At 40.8% G+C, this 24,190-nt stretch overlaps 1 protein-coding gene across 4 annotated transcripts; it reads right to left on the reverse strand.

Moving 5' to 3' along the window:
• Positions 1–1,273: 1,273 nt before the first annotated feature.
• On the reverse strand, positions 1,274–22,694 carry UBXN2A (UBX domain protein 2A). Of its 4 annotated transcripts, none has more exons than XR_004971920.1 (8): positions 22,476–22,693; positions 12,940–12,991; positions 9,983–10,121; positions 9,222–9,328; positions 8,671–8,808; positions 6,673–6,831; positions 5,094–5,336; positions 1,274–3,588 (listed from the first exon to the last, which is right to left on the reverse strand). XR_004971920.1 is itself a non-coding variant. In XM_036335223.1 (8 exons), the coding sequence occupies exons 2-7, from the start codon at positions 12,975–12,977 to the stop codon at positions 5,144–5,146; spliced, it is 774 nt and encodes a 257-aa protein (XP_036191116.1). In that variant the 5' UTR covers positions 12,978–12,991; positions 22,476–22,693; the 3' UTR covers positions 1,274–3,588; positions 5,098–5,143. The 4 variants fall into 4 exon arrangements, 3 of the variants coding, with proteins under 3 accessions (XP_036191116.1, XP_036191115.1, XP_036191117.1); XM_036335223.1 differs by having other exon boundaries at positions 5,098–5,336; XM_036335222.1 differs by having other exon boundaries at positions 1,274–5,336; positions 22,476–22,692.
• Between the last annotated feature and the right edge of the window lie 1,496 nt (positions 22,695–24,190).

Raw genomic sequence — 24,190 nt, forward strand, 5'->3', positions numbered from 1 at the left:
GTTTCTAACTCTCTATCCCTTTCCCTTCCTCTCTGTAAAAAAAATCAATAAAATATATTTTTAAAAAATCAATAAAATTTATTAAAAAAAATAAAGCAAGTCATTCATTACATTTTCTACACCTCAACTTTGAAGTGGATAAAAACAAACTTCCTTCTTCTTTTTCTTTTTTGCACAAAAATATAATTAATATAAAAGGCATTTGGCCCGGCTGGCATGGCTCAGTGGTTGTTAACCTATGAACCAGGAGGTCACAATTTGATTGCCAGTCAGGTCACATGCCTAAATTACGAGCTCGATCCCCAGTGTGGGGTGTGCAGGAGGCAGCGGATCAGTGATTCTCTCTCATCATTGATGTTTCTATCTCTCTCTCCCTCACCCTTCCGTTCTGAAATCAATAAAAAATATATATATATATATATATATATATATGCCATATATATATGGCATTTGTTCCTAACAGCTATTCTTCTACTTAATGGTATATTCCTAATGCAGTTTTCAGTTAAAGGCAAATATGTTAGATTTCAATAAATTGCTATGTTAGATAACAATATGTTAGATAACAATAACCAAAGAGCTTGCTTTTTAATTAAAACAAAATTAAAGATTGATACACTTAAAAATGTTTGAAAGGATGCACACTAAATGTTATCCATGGTTATCTTTGAATTGTGGAGTAGCAGGTGTGAAAGAAAGAAGCCACATGCTAACCTGACAAGCTCAGGGAAGGCCTGCATGGCAGTCTTGCAAAGTCAGAGACCTAAAGTAACCACAAAGGATGGTCTGAAATTAAACTTTAATTAAAAGCAGTTATGGTGGGCAGTTACATCCTAGGCCGGTATCTTCACTGACAAGGTCAACCTTTACCTTAACTGAGCCTGTCTTTTTGCATTTATAATAACAGACCCTTGAAATGTCTGGGTAACTTGTAACTTCCCCTTTTCTGGAACCCTTGGGGGCACAACCTAATGTGCCAGGACAGATACCATAAATTCCTTCATTATTATCATGTTAATTGTTCCTGCACCCACCTAAGTATGTGTCCATCATTTTACTTTATATCCAATCCCAGGGGTTTCCCCACTTTGCTTTCTCCTGCCTCTAGTCTATCACCAATGGATTTCATGTAACCCACCTACGTCCCTTCTTTTGATTGTAATGTATAAATCCAGATGTAACCCACCATTCTCCGGAGCATTATCTCAACTCGTTGAGGTTCTGCTTCCCGGCATATGTCTACAGTTTGGCTCAAATAAACTCACAAAGATTCTTTACAGGTTTGAATGTTTTTATGGTAACACAGGTGACTTAAAGATCATTTAAGAATATCTGCATCTTATAATTTTCTATAATTTATATGAATTATCTGTGCAAAAATACATTTAAAGCAAACAACAAAAGTCAAATATTTGTCTACTGAGTAAACCACTGCTATTTGAAGATGTACTATGCTGAACTAATTTTTAATTAAATGGTTTGTAGTTAGAGAAAGAACAAAGAAGTAAATCCTACCAAGGAGTCTTCATGCTAGTTCAACTCAGGTCACAAGGATGGTTTAAAAAACAAACACAAACACTGAGTCAGTATAGAAAATATCACACTTTAACATTTCTGAGTATTAAGTGAAAGTAACATTGGTTAAAGTACCTGGCAAACAGAAGGCAACTAATAAATATTTGTAGATTCTCAAAGTGAATGAATTTGCCAAATAAAAATGACAAATGCACCTATATGTAACCACTTTATAATAAACAAGTATGAATTATTTCACAGATCCTTTTAACAAATAGTATTCCACCCTTAAGACAACAGTTTGTTAGCCTTTAGCAAAAGATTGCTTTCAAAGTACTTTAAGGCACTAAAATAGATGCATACATACCATATTTTCAACACAATGAAACATAATAAAAAGTATTCTGAAGGAGAGAAGTATATAAAATAAGATCACCGTTATAACCTGGAAAATGCATAGTAATTTAACCAGTAAATTAGAATCTGCAAAATTAGAAATGCACTTCTATATACTAACTCTAACAATGATTTTCAAGAAACTGACAATAGTTTTGAAATGACTTTAGGTCAAATTATATTCCACACCTAATATGCTTAATTGCCAGGTTGCCTTCCCTTAATAAATTCAGCTTATGTTTTCTAAAATCAACATGTTTTGAATATTCTACACATTTAATTAACAACTTTAGAACGTGAAACTTTCAGGTAAAAAGCTTTATCAGATGATTCTCATTTTAGAAAACCTCTGAGAATATTATCCACATTAGTGAAAGTTTTTACAGTTACAAAAACGAAGGTTACTGCTGGTGATGGGTCTTTCCCTATAGAAACTTCCCACTGGGGTGTATTCTACATGGACACATAAGAAAACCTCCTGTGTGTCTCCTGGTTAAATAATTATAAATGGGAACATCCACGAAGGAGGCTTTTCTGTAGGTACAAGACAAATATTTCCAAGAGGCCCTTTATAGAAATATATGGAGAATCACATAATGACTATAATTATGCAAGTAAAAATTATAAAATGCTTCATGATAGGCCTATATGAAACATTTCCTTACATATTCTTGAAAATGTTAATAACCACCTTATGTTATTTTATATGTGAAAGAGAAGTTCATTGATTTTACTGTCCCCTCATTATTGTAAAGAATGCCATTGTTTCACTAGGGGGCTCTGCCACAGCTGTAAACATGACTGACAATATTTATTTTCTATTATATACCTGTTCATTTCTGAGAGTAAATAACAAAAAGAGAAGGTTTTCCTTTGTCCTCCCTCCCTTCCTAGTAAAAAGACAGGTCTCTAAAAGAAAGCATTCTTCAAATGTTCCTCCAACAGAAGATAGAGTTTATGAAACGGGCCATCTAGTTATACGGGTACTTCCCTTTCGTTATTCCTGAGCCTTTGATAAAAACCTCATTTAAATGTTCCAGCCTAATCTCAGCTGTGCTCATAGAAGACGAAGTATAGGTTTATGGCATGGTTAGTTCAGAGTTAAAGGGGAACAGTCTCAGAACAAACTGTGGGGAACAGAGATAAAACTAAGAGGACCCCCCATTTCAGTGGAGGGTCTTCCACTGTCCATGGTGCACACGAGGCTTTATTTTTTTATTTTTTTATTTTTTTATTAGTTAAGGTATTACAAATGTGTCCTCACCCCCCAGGCTTTATTTTCTTAAGGGGAAGCTTCGGTGCAGGATTTCCTGCCATTACCTACCTAAGAATCAAATGCGATAAAAAATGCAGAGATCTGGGACTCACCCCAGATACGATGAATCAGGATGTGCATGGTGAGTGGCAGCAATAGGCCTTTTGAAAAGCTTTCCGAGTGATTCTTACACTAAGGCTTGAGAATCACGGCAAATCATTGCTTTATCAGAATGGCTTTCAGGTCCACACGGTCAAAACTACTTTCCTGATCATACTGAGACGTTATTTGTTTTGTTCACTTTCTCATGAACGTGTAGTAGCATTTACTGGAGGCCGCATGATGTGCGATAGCACAACAGATTGAACGTGGAAGCAGACAGGAGATGCCATCTGTCTCTTTAAGGCGGGCAGGAAAGACATCTGCAAAAAATGGGATACAGTGCCACTTTTCTCACGAAATCTTATTTTTAATGTTTTGGAAAATAGACATTTTTCATAAAAGTGTTTATATTTACATGTGTATTATTTTTAAATGAATAAATATGTGTAACTTTTAAATTTTTAACAGATTTATAACTCACATAAACAAAAGGTCTGGAGACCAAACAGTTTAAGACCTGCTCCTCCCAGCAGACATCCAATGCCCGGTGAACATTACTGCTGACGGGCATGGCTGCTTAGTTCCTTGGCACACTCAGTGTATATCTCACTTTAAATATGATGCAACAGATCATTTGCAAAAAGGCTTCCTAAACTTATTTTTGGACAAGGGGATGCAATCGGACAGTGACTAGCGAAGTCTAACTGGTTGTAAAGTCTAAGAAACAAAGCAAGTCTTCCTTGGTGACATCAGAATGTAATAAATAACCCTTGGATGTATACACAGGTTGACGCTAATGTATGGAATAGAAAACCATACATGACATAAGGCATTTAGGAAATGTTAATTAGCAGTGTGACAAACACAACATTAGATTCTGAGTAAGCAGTCTCAAATGAATGACATACTGTGAATGTTAGCTAAGAACAAGTCCCTAATTTTTGAAAGAAAATAAAATAGGGGGTGAACTGAGGTTCCTGGAGAGAACATAGTTTTTTAAAAAATTATACTTTCGCCTGGCTGGCCTGGCTTAGTGGTTGAGCATTGACCTGTGAACCAGGAGGTCACAGTTTGATTCCTGGTCAGGGCACATGCCCAGGTTGTGGGCTTGATCCCCAGAAGGGAGCCTGCAGGAGGCAGCCAGTCAATGATTCTCTCTCATCATTGATGTTTCTAACTCTCTGAAATCAATAAATATATATTTTAAAAAATTATACTTCTCAAAAATGTAGAAATGTGAGTAGACAGATTAATACTGACATTATACTAAGCTACAGAATTTTATTCTTACCTGAAAATACTAGATACTATTGCCAACTTAATGTTTGAGTGTACCTTGCCTTAGAGAATGCAGACTGAGAACACTTCGAGGTTTAGGCATGGCTGTGGTGGAAGCAGTTCCTTCCAGCATTCTGATTGTATCTCAGGTATAAAATAAGGACACTGATGCTTTTAACCTGCCATGTATAACTTTTAATGTATTGCTATTTAAAAATTCTGAGCCAAGCTAACATTTGAGTAAATCACTGCTGTCTGGAATGATGTTTAAATGAGTGATGCTGTGAACATGTTTGCTAATTTATACCACATTAAGATACTAAATGATATAGTCCTTTAATCTATCTTATGTTGAATCATTGGTATTTGAAAAGAAGTATGTTTTTCTGAGTAGCCTTTGGGAGACAGTGCACTGAATACAGTTTCGTCGTAGCTTCCTCTCCTAACTTGTACTTACTCGTCTTCCCATCTGGAGGGAGTTACATAGGTCTCAAACCAAAAGTTCAGTAAACCTGACTCCCCCATTTCGGTTTGCGTGTTCACTTACGAACCATCGCTTCTCTGCAAACTTTCCACTTGGTGGGTCGAAGGTCGATGTTATGAAGGTCCTCTAAAAGGCTCTGTGGCTTTGTGGAGTCTCTGGATGACGACGGCGTTCTGTAAGTCTGCTTCTTCCAGTGTGAGAGCTTCGTCTAGCAGCCTGAGGTACGGGAGAGCCGTGGCCAGGGAAAAGGGGGGACTTCTCTGAGATCCTTGGTACTTTTCAATGAAGTCTTTGATGTGGCTTATCCTGTAAAATGGCACCAACTATCAATACAATTTTATGAAAATTTGAACGAGCCAATGTGAAGATATCTGGCTGTGTGAACACACAGAACACTCAAATTATAATGCTAGAGCTGTTCACTGGGGCCATCTTTTAAAGGTGGACCCTTGGGGACAGTAGGAAATTAATTACAATGAAATGGTAGGGCCATTCCTAATGAACACTAGTCACACCCAGATCCTGGACATGTTTCTCCACGTAATACCCACCCTCAGAATCACCAGGTGTGTTGGTGACACAGAATGTATTTTAAGAAGTGCTCTGCTACTGCCTCTGGGGTGCTTCTTGTTCGTCTGATACTTGTGTTGCACGCTTTGAGGGTGATACTAAGGCAAAGACAATTGTGACAGGATTGCCATGTGGCCAGCGATGGATGCATCCCCATTTCAGAGGCGCTAAGCGTAAAAAAATGCGCAACTCAGAGTTAATGAAATATGGCACATTGCGAAAGACAAAATTCTCCCAATCAATTCACTAAAATTCAGAAATGCCACTCTGTTAAACCTGTGCAGGTCACCAAAAAAGTCCAGGATGTGGTCCTTGTATTTATTTGGATATCAAATATTAGATAACTAATGGTTAAAGCTTATGGCAAACAATATAACTATAAAAAGGAAGAAAAACAGTAAAGATGAAAGGAACTCGCCCTCGCCTGATTGGCTCAGTGGACAGAGCATTGGTGTGTGGACTGAAGGGTCTCAGGTTTGATTTTGGTCAAGGGCACATGCCCAGGTTGTGGGCTTAATCCCCAGTAAGGGGTGTGTAGGAGGCAGCCAATCAATGCTCCTCTCTCATCATTGATGTTTCTATCTCTCTTTCCCACTCCCTTCCTCTCTGAAATCAATAAACATATATATTTTTAAAAAAAAGATTAAAGAAACTGTGCAGTAAAATTAACAAATATAGCCCTAGCCAGTGTGGCTCAGTGGATGGAGCATCGGCCTGCAGACCGAAGGGTCCCAGGTTCAATTCTGGTCAAGAGACGTACCCTGGTTGCAGGCTCCTCCCTGGTTGGGGCTCATGCAGGAGCCAACCAATCAATGTGTTTTTCACATCGATGTTTCTCTCTGTCTTCCCCTCTCTCTTCCACTCTCTCTAAAGGTCAATGGAATTTCTAAAAATCAATGGAAAAATATCCTCGGGTGAGGATTAAAAAACAAAACAAAAAACAAATGTATACTGTGATCTCTATAATCACACTAAGATAATAAAGAAATGCAACTCTTGATTGAAGTTAATAGAAGAGATAAAAATTAAAATTAGGAAAAAAATCAGACAAATAATGAAATGAAAGACTCACCTATGAGACATGTTAAATTTCTGAACAATCCTTTTCCCACTGGCTAACCAGATCTGTATATTAGTGATGGGTTCCAGGTTGTTTAGTGGGACAGTAGACAAATTATTTTTCTTCTCAACTTCAATACTTTTTGTTTTAGAAATAATTTTTGGTGTGGCACTAAAAAAATCCAGACAAAAAAGTCAGATGCATATATATGTCATTCATTTTTACCAAATGCACACTATTATTCTGTTAAAAAGTAGATCCAATGGTATAAAAATGTATTTTCTGAAAATCATATCTGGATATTTTTATATGTATGCATAAATGTGTATACACCTTACCAATCTTGATAATTAACATATGAGAAATCATCAAAATAAAAGTGATCCCACATCTAACCTCTTTGCATATTCTGCTATAAGGCACAGATATAAAGAAGACTGCAGCCCTAGCCGGTTTTGCCCAGTGGATAGAGCGTTGGCCTGTGGACCAAAGGGTCCAGGGTTCAATTCCAGTCAAGGGCACGTACCTTGGTTGCAGGCTCCTCACCAGCCTGGACCCTATTTGGGGTTTGTGCAGGAGGCAACCAATCAATGTGTTTCTCTAAACACATCGATGTTTCTCTGTCTTTCCCTCTCTCTTCCACTCTCCCTAAAAAAATCAATGGAAAATATCCTCGGGTGAGGATAAAATAAAAAGACTGCAAAATCTGAAAATAATTAAAGGTGTGTGTTTTTTTAATTGATTCCAGAGAGAGGAAGGGAGAGGGAAAGTTAGAAACATCAATGATGAGAGAGAATCGCTGATTGGCTGCCTCTTGCATGCCCCCTACTGGGGATTGAGCCTGCAATCTGGGCATGTGATCTGACCAGGAATAGAAGAACCCTGAGCTCCTGGTTGATGGGTTGACACTCAACCACTGAGCCACACCAACTGGGCATAATTAAAGGTTTTGATACTATAAACATCTGGAAGAAAATAACTAACACTGCCTCTTTTTATATATTTATTACTTGATGTAATAAAGCTTATTTTCTTTTTTAATTTTTTTAAAATATATTTTTATTGATTTCAGATAGGAAGGGAGAGGGAGAGAGAGATAGAAACATCAATGGTGAGAGAGAATCATTGATTGGCTGCCTCCTGCCTGCCCCTTACTGGGGATCGAGCCCGAAACTGGGCTTGTGCCCTTGACCAGAATCGAACTCAGGACCCTTCAGTCTGCAGGCCGATGCTCTATCCCTAAGCCAAACCGGCTAGGACATAAAGCTTATTTTCATTAACAACAACAACAAATAAAGGTTTTAATACTGCTAACTTTATCAGACATTTTTCATTTTTATTACCTCAAAATTCAGATAGTGATTACAGTACAATGTTAAAAGCAGTGGTATGTGTAAAATGGAACCCTATATTCAAAAGCTAGTGTCTGCACGCTAACTTTAATGGCAAAGCTCAGGTGGTGAGTGTAAGGGAGAAAAGAAACGACCCATCCATCCAATTTTGCCTAATGTCCTCAATAAGCCATGCCCTTTTGATTTGATGAAACCAAACAAGCCCCCAAGATTTTTTTACTGTAGTGCCAGCATATGCTAATTCACACGAAGGTAAATATGACTTAGAGGAGTCCTCACAAAAGCTAACATTAAACATTTCATTTGCACTAGGCGAAGTGGCTCAGTTGGTTGAGCATCGTCCTGTGCACCGCAAGGTTGCTAGTTCGATTCCCATTCAGGGCAGATACCTGGGTTGTGGGTCTGATGCCCAATCGGGGAGCATACAGAAGCAGTTGATCAATGTTTCTATATTTCTTTCTCACATTGATGTTTCTCTCTCTCTCTTTTTCTCTCCCCCCCGCCCCCCCCCCCTCTCTGCATGTCCTTGGGTGAGGATTAATAAAAAATTCCATTTGTAATGGGAGAAATGATAAGCTCCATATCTGTGGTCTCCCTGGTAAAATAATGATGGGCTGAATGTTAGTCCAGCCTCTGCTACAATCATGAGCCCACTCACCTTCCCAGTCGGTGACCCTGTCCTGAGAAGGGCTGGAACACAGGCTTCGTTGCCACACACACTTCATGTTTCTTATCTTCAACTTTAACATCCACCTCCTCCTTATCAAATGTTCCCTGTAATTCCAAAGGCAATTCCCTGGGAAGGGAAAGAAACAAAGTGCCCACACTCACCATGTGCATTTTCTTTTACTGAAAAATATACTCTCCATGCAAAAGGAATTGAAAAATATCCTATATGGTAATAAAGGCCTAATATGCTAAGTGTCTGGTCATCTGGTCGACCTTTCAACCAATCAAAGCGTAATATGCAAATGATATGCTAAGGCTGCTCGACTGCTGGCTATGACGTGCACTGACCACCTGGTCAAAATTCTAACGCCTCCACTTTCTTCAAAATTATAGCTGTGGCTCTCTTAAGAAAACCCATCCTATGAAACTGAATTTCTAAAAGTACCTGTGAATGTGTAGGGATGTGTAAACAGCCATTAAAAACCATTCTTCCAAATGAAACATGCCTAAACTATCCTGCTATTTACCAAGGTTGCTTACCCCTTTTTGATGGAGTTCAGAAACTGCTGACTTGCACCGTCTGAATAACTTCTGAAATCATCATTGACCGTGAATCCATTTTTCCATAATTTTATATTTATATCTACCTGCAAAGCAGTAAGAAACAAATGCATCACGTTAATTAAAAAATATACTTCTGTATATTGTAAAATGTCTGTGTACTTTGCATTATAATATTAATAAGATGTGCACTGAAGGATTGGGATTTCATAAAATTTATCATTTTCACTACTTCATCAAGAACATTTTTAATCGAAACTAGTGTTTATTTTATCCCTGCAAGTGCAAGCAAAGAAGACAGTAATTACCAGTACAGTTTGGTGCCACGGCCTTGACTCCTTCTAAGGTGCCAGCCGCTTTATCACCCACCATCGATTTTGCAGGATCAGTGCAAGGTCAACACAATGACCAGGTAAATAACATCTCACTATTATTATTAAACAGTTTTGATCTCGTGGACTCTCTAAAACAGCGGTTCTCAACCTGTGGGTCGCGACCCCTTTGGCCATCGAATGACCCTTTCACAGGGGTTGCCTAAGACCATCCTGCATATCAGATATTTACATGACGATTCAGAACAGTAGCAACATTACAGTTATGAAGTAGCAACGAAAATAATTTTATGGTTGGGTCACAACAGGAGGAACTGTAGTTAAAGGGCCAGAAGGTTGAGAACCACCGCTCTAAAAGGTCCATATTTGGAGAAACAGTGGAGGAGAAAAAAAGTCACAGGCATTTACCTGTTTCTTCTGTTCAGTGGGAGACAAGCATCTGGCACCAACCTTCTGGGCTTCCTCAAAAAGACTGTCGACAAAATACTCACAAGTTGATTGTCGATTATCACTAAGAGGTTGGTTGTCAGATCCTGTTTCACAAACCCTGAATACACAACAAAGAAAAGTGAGCATTATTAACTACCAGTTCTCTAAAAATTCACATACATTATTCTAGTTAAGGGATCCTGACCTGAGATGCCACTTCCAAGTCCGCAGTCTAGACCCTCTTCTCAGTTAACAGACATTTGACCTTGGGAAGTCATTAACCCTTTGGGTCCAGAGCAGGGTTTTCTCAAGTTGAGTCTATTGACATTTGGGGAGAGATAATTCTTTGTTGTGCAGGCTGTCCTAAGTATTCTAGGATGCTTACCATCATCTGTGACATTGACCCATTAGATGTCAGTAGCATGCATACTTTCCCACCCCCAAAGTGTTATGACAACCAAAAACATCTGTGGGGTGGGAGTTGGGGGATAAATTTCACCAGGATGATGCTCTAACCAACTGACCTACCCAGGCAGAGCATTAACTTACCAGCTTTCAAATATGCAATACAGTATTAGTAACTATCGTCACTAATTAGTAACTATAGTCACTATAGTACATTACACCCCTATGACTTCTTTATTTTATACCTGGAAATATGTACCTTTTGAACCCCTTCACCCATTTTGCTCACTTCCATATACTGGATTTCATTCTATATTTATATTATATAGGAAATATTACCAAAGGTTCATTTGATAGAAAATATATTCCTGGCAGATCTTTTTAGAATTCATATATTAGATTCATAAATGTTCTGAGATATATCTCCTCAGATTCAGTAAGTAATCAACACTTTTTATAGCTCTTAGACTGTGCCAGGAACTATAGGTACCTTTCTCCCATTTTATAGATAAGAAAAATGAGTCAGAGAGAGGTTAACTTATATGTCGGAGGTTACACAACTAGTAAGTGGCAGAAACAGAATGTTAATGTCTTCCAAGTCTATTCTACTAACCATGGTATGCTATAAAGCCTCTCTCTCTCTCTTAAATATATTTCTATTGATTTCAGAGAGGAAGGGAGAGGGAGAGATAGAAACATCAATGATGAGAGAGAATCATTGATCGGCCATCTCCTGGATGCCCCCTACTGAGGATCGAGCCTGCAACCCGGGCACGTGCCCTTGACTAGAATCGAACGTGGGACCTTTCAGTCCGCAGGCCAACGCTCTATCCACCGAGCCAAACCAGCTAGGGCTCTGTATCTACTCTTAAGACACTTCATATTATCATAAAGTATTAATTATGCCTTTCCAAGGCAACAATATGATACTTCCTATTAAAAAATAATCACACCCTAAGATGATTTCTCACAATACTAATGCAGTAAATATTGTGAATGTAGTAAAAATCACTGAATTGAATACTTTAAATGCATAAATCATATGGTATGTGAATTAGGTCTCAATAAAGTGTTAAAAAAAAAAAAAGTCCCAAGCTAATCTTACTCTTTTAAATCGTTCAATCATTGTATGTCTGCATAGAAAAGAGTTAACACAGTGGGCCTGACTGCTATCCTTCGAAAGGCCTGCTTGCTTTCCGCTGGAGAGTCTGAAATTTGAGTAGGTGACGAGCCCCCAATAAAAAGCCTAGGCTCATTTCCAATAACCTTTCTTGGTAGATATCATTTCACATGGGCTGTCATAACTAATCACGGGGAGAATTAAGTTCGTCCCAGGTGACCCCACAGGCGAGGACTCTTGGAAGCCTGTGCCTGGTTTCCCCTGGACTTTGCCCCATGTGCTCTCTCCCCTTTGCTGATTTTGCTTTTTACCCGTCCATTGTAATAAATCATAGTACGATTACAAACCTGGGGGTGGTCTTAGAGACCCCTGACACAATCTTAAAATTATATAGTTAGTATCAAATATAAATAAAACAGTAAACACTCTAGTCAAAAATAACAAATGTTTGTTTGATACAGAAGCATTTTCAAAATATTTGTAAGTGTGAAATAAATACTTGTCTGTCTCAAATGAACTACGGATGAAAGAAATGTACCTCAAGGATTTAAAACAAAGAGAATAATACAAGATATATTTCACCTCCGTAAATGAGAATAAAATATTCTATATTAACAGCCACACATTTTGCATTTACCATTTATTGCATGCCTTCTATATGCTAATACTATGCTAAGTGTTTTATATAAGCTATCTAATTATCCCCAAAATCTTTCAGGTACCTAAGTATAGTCCCAGTTCATATATTTTTGTAAAAATTTATTTTTTATTGTTGACAGTATTACAGATGTCCCCCATTCCTCCCCACTCTGCTTTCCTCCACCCAGCCCCTACCCCACCCCAGGCCTTCACCACACTGTTGTCTCTGTCCATGGACTATACAGATGAGATACTGAAGCTCAAATAATCTATCTGCATTGCCCACAGGCCAGAGAAGTAGTATAAGAAAGAGATGGATTCAAACCTGGGTTTACCTGACTCCAAAGCCATTATGTTTCCACTGTGACTCTGTCACAAGAGGCTAACGAAGCAAAGTTACTGGCATTTCTCACTTATATGACAGAAGTAATATGCAAAGAGAACATTTTAACTTTTATTTTTCTACCAAAGAAGAATGTGCTTATTTCACTTAAATTCTTAAAAATACTTGTTGGCAATTGTCACATAAATTGTCCTAACAATTTTTTTTTTATTAGTAAAAAGAAGATCTAGTGACTTCACTAAAATCCATTCAATGCAGTGATGGTGAAAAAAAAAAAGTTACTTTAAAATATACTACTATTAGGTATATTTAACTGAGATAATCATAATGAACACTTACAATCACAGTCAGTGAAATGCAGTAAAAATAGAAAAAGACACTAACAAAGGCATTACTAACAAAGAAACTTCACAGATCGAATTAACTTACCATTCTTTTATACTTTCAAGATTATCTACTTCTTTCATTCTCTTCTGCCTTACTGTAAAGGTAAAAGGAAACAAAAGTTAAAGTTACGAGTTTAGCATTTTAAATAAATTAATTCATAGCATTTTAAATTGCATGCACTCATATTCTCCACATAAGTTATTATGTGTGCCAAAGTAACACTGAAAGGGTCTTAAGAACAAGTGACCAAACTCAAAGCTCTCACTAGGATACACAGTAAAATTATTATGTTTTAAATTACTTGAAACAATTCCTGTGTGATATTGCTACCTACTTGATAGTCAATTCAGTTAATGTGTTTCTTAAGTGTGTAAAATATTTATGGTTCCATATAAATATTGTTCCAGAGAAATCCAGCTTTCATCCTTGCCCCTCCCACCTTGTCCTCTCTTTCCCAGCTTATGGGTAACCTTATTTTTCCCCCTAATATAAACCAATATCTATATTCATGTCCATCTCTTTCTTAGATAGAGTAATAGCACACAAATGAGCTATGTGAGGTCAAACACAGACAATAGTAATGAACTGCCTGCCTACTGCAAAATTTAAGTCGTCAGTTATCAAAATTCAAGTTAGGGAAAATGAAGTCTGTTTTATCTAATCTGGAATGTCTGGTTATTTAACTAAAAAAACCCCCCCACACACACAATCAAACTGATTATAGAAAGAAAAAAGAAATCAATGACTTTTTGATGTTTTAATATTAAGTAAGCTTTAAAAAATACTGGAGTGCAATGCTTTAATAAACCTATATAAGTTAGTTTCAATTCATGCTATGCTTTTAAAAAGTTCATATTAGGGAAAAACTAAATTACAACTTCTATTTATATGTGCTTAAAACAATATAGTTAAGCCTGGCCAGCATGGCTCGGTGGTTGAGTGTTGACCTATGAACCAGGAGGTCAAGGTTCGGTTCCTGGTCAGAGCACATGCCTGGGTTGCGTGCTCCATCCCAGGAGCGGGTGTGTGGGAGGGCCCATCAATGATTCTCTCTCATCATTAATGTTTCTGTATCTCTCCCTCTCCCTTCCTCTTTGAAATCAATAAAAATACATTTAAAAGAAAAACAATACAGTTAAGAATATGTTATTATTAGGTCATGACAGATTTTTTATGATATCAAGATCCCCGAGACTACACTGCAGATTTAAAACTAAAGAAAAACACTTTACCCCAAGAGGAGACATAATCAAGTTAGATTTCTACAATGCATTAAAAATATTTCAACTCTCAAATAGGCGGTGTCAAATAAGAATATGTTCCTTAAATTCTCTCTGGAGAGTACATATACAAAAGGCAAGTACAGCACTGCTATTTAAAAAATGTAAGTTTTAAGTGTTGGCCGGGTGGCTTAGCTCGGAGTGGAGGAGTGTTGTCCCATACACCGAAAGGGTTCCTGTGTCATTCCTTTTCAGGGCACATACCTAGGTTTCGGGTTTGATCCCTGGTCTGGGTGTGTATGGGAGGCAACCGATCAATGTTTCTCTCTCATACTGATGTTTCTCTCTCCTTCTCCCTTCCTCTCTCTGTAAAAAAAAAAAAAAAAAAGAAAGAAAGAAATCGATGGAAAATATCCTTGGGTGAGGATTTTAAAAAATTTTGTTAATCTTCACCTGAGGATATTTTTCCATTGATTTTTAGAGAGAGTGGAAGAGAGGGAAAGACAGAGAGAAACATCAATGTGAGAGAAACACAAAGATTGGTTTGTGCCGAAGCCAGTTTGGCTCAGTGGATAGAGCGTCGGCCTGCGGACTGAAGGGTCCCGGGTTCGATTCCGGTCAAGGGCATGTGCCTGGGTTGCGGGCATATCCCCAGTGGGAGATGTGCAGGAGGCAGCTGATCGATGTTTCTCTCTCATCGATGTTTGTAGCTCTCTATTTCTCTCCCTTCCTCTCTGTAAAAAATCAATAAAATATATTTAAAAAGAAAAAAAAAAAAAGATTGGTTTGCCTCCTGCACATGCCCTGACCAGGGCCCAGCCCAGGGAGGAGCCTGCAACCAAGGTACGTGCCCTTGACCAGAATCGAACCCAGGACTCTTTGGTCCCAAGGTCGACGCTTTGACCACTGAGCAAAACAGTCTAGGGCAGGATTTTTTTTAAAAGTAAGTTTTAAGTATATTTATTTATAAAATAATCCTGACTGGAGGATATTTTTTTTTTTTCATTGATTTTCAGAGACTGGAAGGGAGGGATGGAGGGGGGAGGAAGAGGGTGGAAAAGAGAAAAAGAGAGAGGAAAAAAGAGAGATTGGTTGCCTCCCAAATGCACCCCAACTGCGGCTGGGGATCAAACCTGCAACCCAAGCACATGCCCTTGACCAGGAATCGAACCCGAAACCCTTTGGTGCACGGGCTGAATCTCTAACCACTGAGAAACACAGGCCAGGGCAATTTTAAGTACATTTAAATAGAAAGCAGACATCAGTCATAGCCACTGAAGGCCCACCAGATCCATTCCAAAGCCATGAGAACCAGAAAGAAAATGGGCACTAGAATAATCTACTGGCCCCACTTAAAAGTCTCCAAAGGATCTGGAGGTGACGCTAATCTGGTCACGGGACCCAGGGGCAGCCTTTCACCAGAGAAAATGAGAGCCTGACTGATCTGGGGTCCTGACGTCCATTCCAGTTCTCCAGTTTGCCTCTGCTAATGGAGCTGGGCCATAACCACAGCCAATTTGGCTGCAGCACCAATTCCCATGGAGCCTATGTTTTGCTAGGAATCAGAGTAGAATTGTGGAGTCTGCTCTGGAAAATAGCCTATCTTGAAAATTGTTTTAAATACCTTTATTGTTTTCATTATGACTTGAATGTAAACTGATAGTGACTGTATTGCTTAGCCTTCTTATGAGAAAATTGTGAGCAATTCTGAAACACTAGGCGAAACTGACAGGGAGAAAGAAGGAGGAAATTCTAAGAGGCAGAGGAGTGAGTAGGAACACGTGTGAGGCCAGGACCCTCAGCAGCATTCCCAGCAATCATTTCAGACTCTAGGTTTTGGCTAGAGGGTAAGGCAGAGTCACTAAAGCCACACTACCCCTTTAAACGGTGGATATATGACTTTGATAAAAAGTTTTAAAAACCAGAAAACAAATTAAAAATATATTCAGAAAACCAGAACTTCATGCTTACTAATGTTTTCTCCTAAGACTTTGTCCTTCAAATCTCATCATTTCTAAAACTATTTAATGGCTTCCCTTTAAAAACTGCTTCCCTTACAAATATACATAAAATAGAGAAAAATATAAACACCCATCCCTACCATTCAGATTCAGAAAAATTTACATTTTGACTTACTTCTTTTTGTTTATTTAAATTTTTTTAAATTGATTTCAGAGAGGAAGGGAGAGAGAGATGGAAACATCAATGATGAGAGAGAATCACTGATCAGTTGCCTCCTGTACACCCCATACTGGGGATGGAGCCCCATCATATGCTCAGGACCTGGGAACCGAACCATAACTTCCTCGTTCATAGGTTGAGGCTCAACCACTGAGCCATGCCAGCTGGGCTCTTTGTGTTTATTTAAGAAATAAAACATTATAGACACAAGTTGAATGCTCTTTAATATTTTAAAATATTTAATAGCACAATATTTAAATAAAATATTTAAAATAAAAATATTTAATACTAAAATATTTACTACATGGTATGTCTTTTTTTCATATATATATTTTATTGATTTTTTTACAGAGAGGAAGGGAGAGGGATAGAGAGTTAGAAACATCGATGAGAGAGAAATATCAATCAGCTGCCTCCTGCACACCACCTACTGGGGATGTGCCTACAACCAAGGTACATGCCCTTGACCGGAATCGAACCTGGAACCCTTCAGTCCCCAGCCTGACGCTCTATCCAGTGAGCCAAACCAGCTAGGGCGGTATGTCTTTTTTTAAAAAATATATATTTTTATTGATTTCAGAGAGGGAGAGGGAGAGAAAGATAGAAACACCGATGATGAGAAAGAATCATTGATCAGCTACCTTCCTGCATTCCATTTTTTCACTTGACAGTTTTCCAACATTATTTTCAACTACTCTAAAATAATCCCTTAGTTTAGATCTGATCCTTATTGTATCATAAACATAACATAGTCATTCCACTTCTTGGCTCACATTGTAACTATCCTTTAGGCCAGCCATGGGCAAACTACGGCCGCAGGATCCGGCCTGTTTGAAATGAATAAAACTAAAAAAAAAAAAAGACCGTACCCTTTTATGTAATGATGTTTACTTTGAATTTATATTAGTTCACACAAACTCTCCATCTATGCTTTTGTTCCGGCCCTCCTGTCCAGTTTAAGAACCCATTGTGGCCCTCGAGTCAAAAAGTTTGCCCACCCCTGCTTTAGGCATTGAAATCCTAATTGTCCTTCCAAGCCCCAACCCAAGATCCACTTCTACCATAAAGGTGAAATAATAAACCCAGTTAACACTCCTCTCCTAAAACATTTAGATTTGGGGCATTTAAGTCATATTGGTCTGATCTTGTTTACTATTGTTTCTGTTCTGTCTTTTAATCTCTCTGCTGGATCCAAGATCCCTGAGGTCCGGTATCAGGAGTTACACAGTTCCTGTTTCTTCCACGGCGCACAGCAAGTGCAAAGCGGAGAGTTGCCGCCCTGAAGGTGTCGTCCTCTAGCAAATCACTACTACCTGTAATCATTTCATAGTTATAGGCCACTGATAAAGTCTTTTGCTTGTTTTATGATAGCCGAAGAGAATGAAGAGTCCTTGGTTTCTAACGGACCTGTACTAGAATACTGGCTACATAATTTTTGAACCATGTAACATTTATTTGTACCCACTGAGTGAGCTGCCGCAATGATCACAGTCATATAACGCGAGTGAACCTAATGCATGTTCTGTACAGCAGAGAATAAAAAAGCCATCTGGCAAGTTCCGAAGTTTCCAGCATGAAGGGGCCTCAGAATGGACAGATGAACAATTTCTTCATCTTGCTTCAGTTTACTTCTAATTAGTACCACTACCATCTTACATTTGTACTGTATATCACAGTTTACCAAACACCTTCCCAAATATTATCCCACTTAACTCCCAACAACTGCAGTGATAAAATCAGTCAGGAGACAGAGTACACGGAGCTTTTTGGAACATATCCACCAGAAAGAAAACCTAGTCAAAATAGAGTTAGTGCTCTGACCAGTGTGGCTCAGTTGGTTGGAGCGTTGTCCTGTACGCCAAAAGGCTGTGGGTTTGATTCCCGGTCAGGGCACATACCTAGGTTTCAGGCTCCATCCCTGGTTAGGGTGCCTAGGGGAGGCAACTGATCAGTGTTTCTCTCTGACACCGATGTTTCTCTCTCTCTCTTTCCCTTCCCCTCTCTCTAAAATCAAAAAACATATCCTCGGGTGAGGATTAAATAAAAAATAAAAAGATTTTGTCTTTTCAATGTATACGTTAGACTTCGAATAGAAAACATTTGGGTATTACCAATTTTATTTATTTTTATAAACAGGTGCCCTGGCTGGTGTGGTTCAGCAGTTAGGCCCTAGCACTGAAGGGTCTCGGGTTTGAGTCCTGGTCAGCTGCATGTGGGAGGCAACCAGTTGATGTGTCTCTTTCAGAAGATCAATGTTTCTCTCTCTTCTGTCTTTCCCCCTTCTTCCCTCCTTCCTTTCCATTCTCTCGGAAAAGCAATGAAAAAAAAAATATATATCCTCGGGTGAGAATTAACAACAACAACAAAGCAAACACACACACAACAAAAATCAAACCAAACCAGGTAGGTAATACAGGCTATATTTTTGAAAGATAAATATTTGTATCAAGATATTATACCATTGGGTATGCTATCTTTATGTAAAAGCTGAAGCTTCTCCTTAAGGATAAAGCCATTCCTGGAATTAAACACAAGGGAAAAGAAACCCATGGATCACCCTAGCTGGCTGGGCTCAGTGGATAGATAGAGCGTCAGCCTGTGGACTGAAGGGTCCCAGGTTCGATTTCAGCCAGGGGCACATGCCCGGGTTTCGGGCTCGATCCCCCCCCAGTGGGGGACATGCAGGAGGCAGCCAATCAATGATTCTCTCTCATCATGGATGTTTCTATCTCTCTAGCTCTCTCCCTTCCTCTCTGAAATCAATAAAAATATATTTTTAAAAAAAGAAACCCATGGATCACATTTCCATGTGGAGTTCCTTCACTTAGTTCTTCTATGGAATGGAATTACAATTAGGCCTATGAGGGCAAATTATGGTAGCATCAGAATCAGACACTTTAAGACAGTATATTTTATGAATTCTAGTTTACTATTAAATAATAAAAAATGAAACCTTTTGGAAAGTTTCCACTTAACTGCCTGTAATCTGTGCAAAAAAAGAAAGTACAGTTGTGTCTTCTAGAAAGAATTGTTAATGCATGAGGTATATGCCCCTAAGGACCGGAGTGATGGTGACCAAAGTAATTTGGATGAGGAAATCCTGAGGGAAAGGCGGTCAGGGTCGCCTTGTCAGCCACCCTCTGACACCTAGGCATTCTCATTCCAGGGTTCCTGAAATGTTATCTACCTCCTTAAATACAATCTCCTTTAGAAAATCTGCCAGGATTTCTCCAAAAGGCATGAATATAGATTTACTAACACGGCAAGGAGAGACCCGTTGGTAATCTGCCTTCTCTTCACAGCCACAACCGTCCTCGCTAGCTGGTTTCCTCACATCCGCTCATGTCCCCATCCCATCTGATTTCGACACAAATGTCAGGGTGACCTTTCTGACTAAGATACAAATTTCATTGTGGGACGTCCCTCCTTAAAACCCTTCAAAGACTTCCCACTGCTCTTTGAATACGGTCCAAATCCTCTGAATAACATTGCAGGGGAGTTCCATTGTATTGTTCTCTCGCTACATTTGAGTGCTTTGAAAAGTTCTCCATAAAAGTTTTTTCAAGAAGAGAAAAAAAATTGGTTGCCAATCCTTAACACTGCTTAAGCAGCCCCACGTGATCTCTCTGGCCCTACCCACATCCCCCTTGCTTTCTACATTCAATCCAACTGCTTCGACCTTCCAGCTCCCCAACTCTTCCCAAGCCTCAGTGGAAGCTATTTCCTATGTCTGGGCCCTTCCTTCTCTCCTTTGGGAGTCACCGTCACCTGTTCCTACTTACCCATACCTCAGCTTGAGGATGACTTTCTCAGGAAAACCTTAACTACTTTTCCTGGCTGAGATAAGTGCCCCCGCAACCCCTTCCTCGCTCTCACAACAGCCTACATTCTTCCTTTTTTTAGCCTCTAAGTTTGCTGGCATTTACTTGTGGGATGATTTGCTTAAATCATCACACCATGACAATGTTTCCCAAATGGCAATGTAAAGTCCTTAAAGGCAAAGTCTATAATGGTTGCCATCTAGAATGTCAGCACAGGTAACCGAAGTGAGCCAGCTGGGCTGCACGGACTCAGTAAAACAAGTTATAGAGGCAAAAGAAGAGCCCTTAAAACTTAGGAGAAAGCAAGCAAGGTGGGGGGCGGGGGGGAGGTGCAGGCGTGTAAGGGAATGAGAGTGAGAGAGTTCACACTGAAGTCCTTCATCTTAGGGGATTTTATCTGCTTTCCAAAGTTGGGGATTTTAGAAGTCTCAGGGGAGCACCTCAAAAGAATATTCATTAGCTTTCCAGGTGTGTTCTTTCATGGTCGGGGTCTCTGTGATTGGCCGGCACTAGGGTAGGAGGTCATTAGTCAGTCATTGCAGCTGGTCCTCATGTCAGCCCTGGCATGGCTTCTTCTGGTTTTGCTTTTTTTTTCTGGGCCTGGGGCTAAAACACAGCTGAGGCCTCAGTGTTATCTCTAGTTTGACCAAAACACTGTTTCTGTGGTCAACAGACCCAGGTCTTTGTTCCTACGATGATTTGATACAGGCCAGAAACCACTGCCCTGGAGACCTACTGCTTAAGAGAGTGGTAGTACAAGGGCTTGAACCGGAGTGTCATGAGGCCATTCTCCAGCTCCCTTGTTCTTCCTCTAAAGGCAGCGGTTCTCAACCTGTGGGTCGCGACCCCTTTGGGGGTTGAACGACCTTTCACAGGGGTCGCCTAAGACCATCGGAAAACACATATATAATTACATATTGTTTTTGTGATGAATCACTATGCTTTAATTATGTTCAATTTGTAACAATGAAATTGGGGGTCACCACAACATGAGGAACTGTATTAAAGGGTCGTGGCATTAGGAAGGTTGAGAACCACATGACTAGAGACAGGCCAGAGGAGGAAGGTCAACTTGGGGACAAGTCCCACCCTGCAATACTTGTTTTCCCGGTTGCTAGGCACCCAGGGCTTTCCAACCTGGTGACCTTCTGTACCTGGCCTATGGTTCCTACTCTGCTCATGTCTATCTAACCGCCTACTATATCAAAATCATTAGCATTCAGCACACAGTAGGTACTAAAAAATTTGAATGACAAATTATTAAGTAATAAACATTAAGTATTAAGTAAGTAAAGTATGCATGTAAAGTATTTACCACAGTGCAGGTCTAGGAGTCAGTAGCAGTGCCTGTTCACACTGTGTTCTGCCTGTATCATTATTATTTGTGTTTAATCATTTTCTCCAGCCTGCACACAATTCTCACTCATTTTTGGATTCCACCAGTGCCTAGCATTAACGTTACTGTTTTACATGGATGCTCAGCATTCATTGAATTAAACTGCATTTTAAGTCAATGAGACTTTCAGCATATTTACATAGAAAACACAACACCAGTTTTTAAAGTCTGTCCCATTAAAACGAAACTATAATTTAAAAACTTATAAATACTCCCCAAACATCCTTGAGCCGTGACTATGAAATAAGCAGGTTGGTGTTCATGTCCCTTACAATCACACTTGACAGTTCCCCACTGACATCAATACAGACTACAAGTTTCCCATCTTTATTTTCAACTGATCTCACGTTACCTACGAAGGAACCAACACTGAACACCACACGGAGAAGCAATGAACTGCGAGTCAAAAGGAAAACAGACACACAGGAAAAAAGAAATTAAGTAGGAAAACTGCAAAATAAAGTGCGTTGTGGGAGGCTGGGCATGAAGTTCACTAGGAAATGTCTACCCCGAGCAGACGCGCCTTGGCTTCCTGAGCTGTGCTTCTGCCGCGATCGCCTTTGGAAACAGGGGCATTTTGACAGCACAGAACTCGAAGTTTCTGAGCGTCTTCGGAACCAGAAAACCAGCTGATGATGTGCTTTCCCGGAGTTGGCACCCAGGAAGCCAGCAGCCCGCGGCTGAGAGCCGGGCTCACCTGGGCTGGTCTGGGCTGGGCAGGGGTCTCGCCCCGCCGCCGCCCGATGGCGCCCTTTCGTGATCGCAGACGCGGGCTCCGAAACCTAGCGGGAACCCGGCTCCTCGAGACAAAGGCGAGCGCGGCGGCACGGCGGGACCCAACGACCCCCCGCCTCCCCGCACCCCCACCCCCCCACCGGCAAACGTCGGCCGCAGCCCGGCAGCGAGCGCACCGCCCAGCCCCGCTCCCCGCCGAACGCGCCGCGGCCCCGGGAAACTCACCTCCGGGCGTGGCCGCTGGAGAGGGACCCGCCGCGCTGTCCCCTCCCGGCCTCGTCCTCAATTCGCTCAGCGCCGCGGGCGCCGCCGCCGGACCGGAGCCCCTCGGAACCGGAGCACCGCAGCTCCCAGACCCGCCGGGGCTCGCGGCCGCGCCCCTGGGACCCAGCCCGCCGGCCTCCGCCACCGCCGCGGGCGCGCGCCCTGGCCGCCTCTGCGCAGCCCCGAGAGCGCGCGGGGGCGGGGCCGGCGGCGGCGGCGTCTGGCCTCCGCGTTCCCCGCTCCCGGGCGGCCACCTGCTTCCTGCCGCCGGCCCCGCCGCTAGATGCCTCTTCGCGAGCTAGGCGTGGGCTCACCTGAACCCCGCATCTCCTCCTCGCTGCCCCTCGTCAGCCTTTGGTTGAATGGGGGAGAGGATTCCCTGCATGCTGACCATGTTGAACTTGAACCCGAACCCTGAGATTCCGGAAAGCGACGGTTAAGGCCATCTCTCCACCTCCCTGTGTTCCTGAAAGGGTCTACAGCGAGGAACCACTTTCCTTCCCCAGGTGATTCAGATGAGACTCATGGGTGCCCCTTGTGTGCCCATGACGAGGTCAGCCACAGACCCTTCCGATTCCCCTGTTGGCCCCGTACGTGATTAGCTGAACTGATTGTACTTACTGACCGATGTGGACAAAATACCAGCTATCCTGACTTGACCAAACTTTTGTTAAGCTTCCCCCGCTTCCTCCAGCCCCCGAAACGTTGACCCACCCTCAACCTGAGCCACCGCTCCTGAAAACAGGCTGACTTCCCTGTAGAACCTTCTCTGAGCTCAGTGCGATCCACTACCACCTCCACAGGTTCAGCCCCCTTCCCCGCAGCCAGTTCTTTCTAGCTTTTGTTCCTAGAAAAGAAATGCCCGCCTGACCTGGGAGACAGGGGCAGATCTTGTGCAGATTCCCCTGCAGCCATAGTCACCTCCGCACACCTTACACCCCACTGCCTCATTCCCTTTCTTCTTGGAATAACATCCTACAGTAAAGTCTCTCTTTACGGAAAGCTGGGTGTTGTTTCTGTTTTGTTTTGACAGTTGAGCATTTCCCCCACAGTAATTGCCCTTCTACCATATTGCAATAGAGTCGTCTCTTTTCTCCCCGTTGCAATAATTTTTTTCAAAAGAAATCTCATTTGCCTAAACCCAGGTTTGTGTTTTACTTGATAGTTTTTAGTGCCAGGATGCAAATGAGATTGGGCCTTACTATAGACCCCTGCCATTCCCACCCAGGTAAAGGCACCTGGGGAACCTTTCCGGCAAATGTTCCCCAGCACCATTTGATAAAGAGAGGATTCTTCCCTTGTCAAAAATCAGTTGACCATAGATGTATTGGTTTATTTCTGGACTCAAAAATTCTATCCCATTTATTTAAATATCGATCCTTATGCCAGTATCATAATGTTTTGATTACTGTAGCTTTGTAGTAGGTTTTGAAATCAGAAAGTGTGAGCCCTCCAACTTTGTTCTTTTTCAAGATTGTTTGGGTCATTCTAATAGAGTAGGCAGTAAGACAGACATGAGCAGAGCAGGAATGATAGGCCAAGTATGGAATGTCACCAGGGTGGAAAGTTGCAGGTGCCTAGCAATGAGCAAAATTGGGAAAAGAAGGATTATAGGCTAGGACCTTACTCCCAAGGTGACCTTTCCTCCCCTAGCATGTCTATAGTCATTCGGTTTG

Source organism: Myotis myotis, unplaced genomic scaffold (assembly GCF_014108235.1).
Source record: "Myotis myotis isolate mMyoMyo1 unplaced genomic scaffold, mMyoMyo1.p scaffold_m19_p_14, whole genome shotgun sequence".
Lineage (NCBI taxonomy): Eukaryota > Metazoa > Chordata > Mammalia > Chiroptera > Vespertilionidae > Myotis > Myotis myotis.

Excerpts from the sequence above, each read along its gene's own strand:
- UBXN2A (XM_036335223.1), bottom strand. The coding sequence starts at position 12,977 with ATGAAAGAAGTAGATAATCTTGAAAGTATAAAAGAATG. Across the intron at positions 9,329-9,982 it reads CCACTGAACAGAAGAAACAG|GTAGATATAAATATAAAATT; the intron begins GTAAATGCCTGT and ends ACTGCTTTGCAG. Across the intron at positions 8,809-9,221 it reads CTGAACTCCATCAAAAAGGG|GGAATTGCCTTTGGAATTAC; the intron begins GTAAGCAACCTT and ends TTCCCTTCCCAG.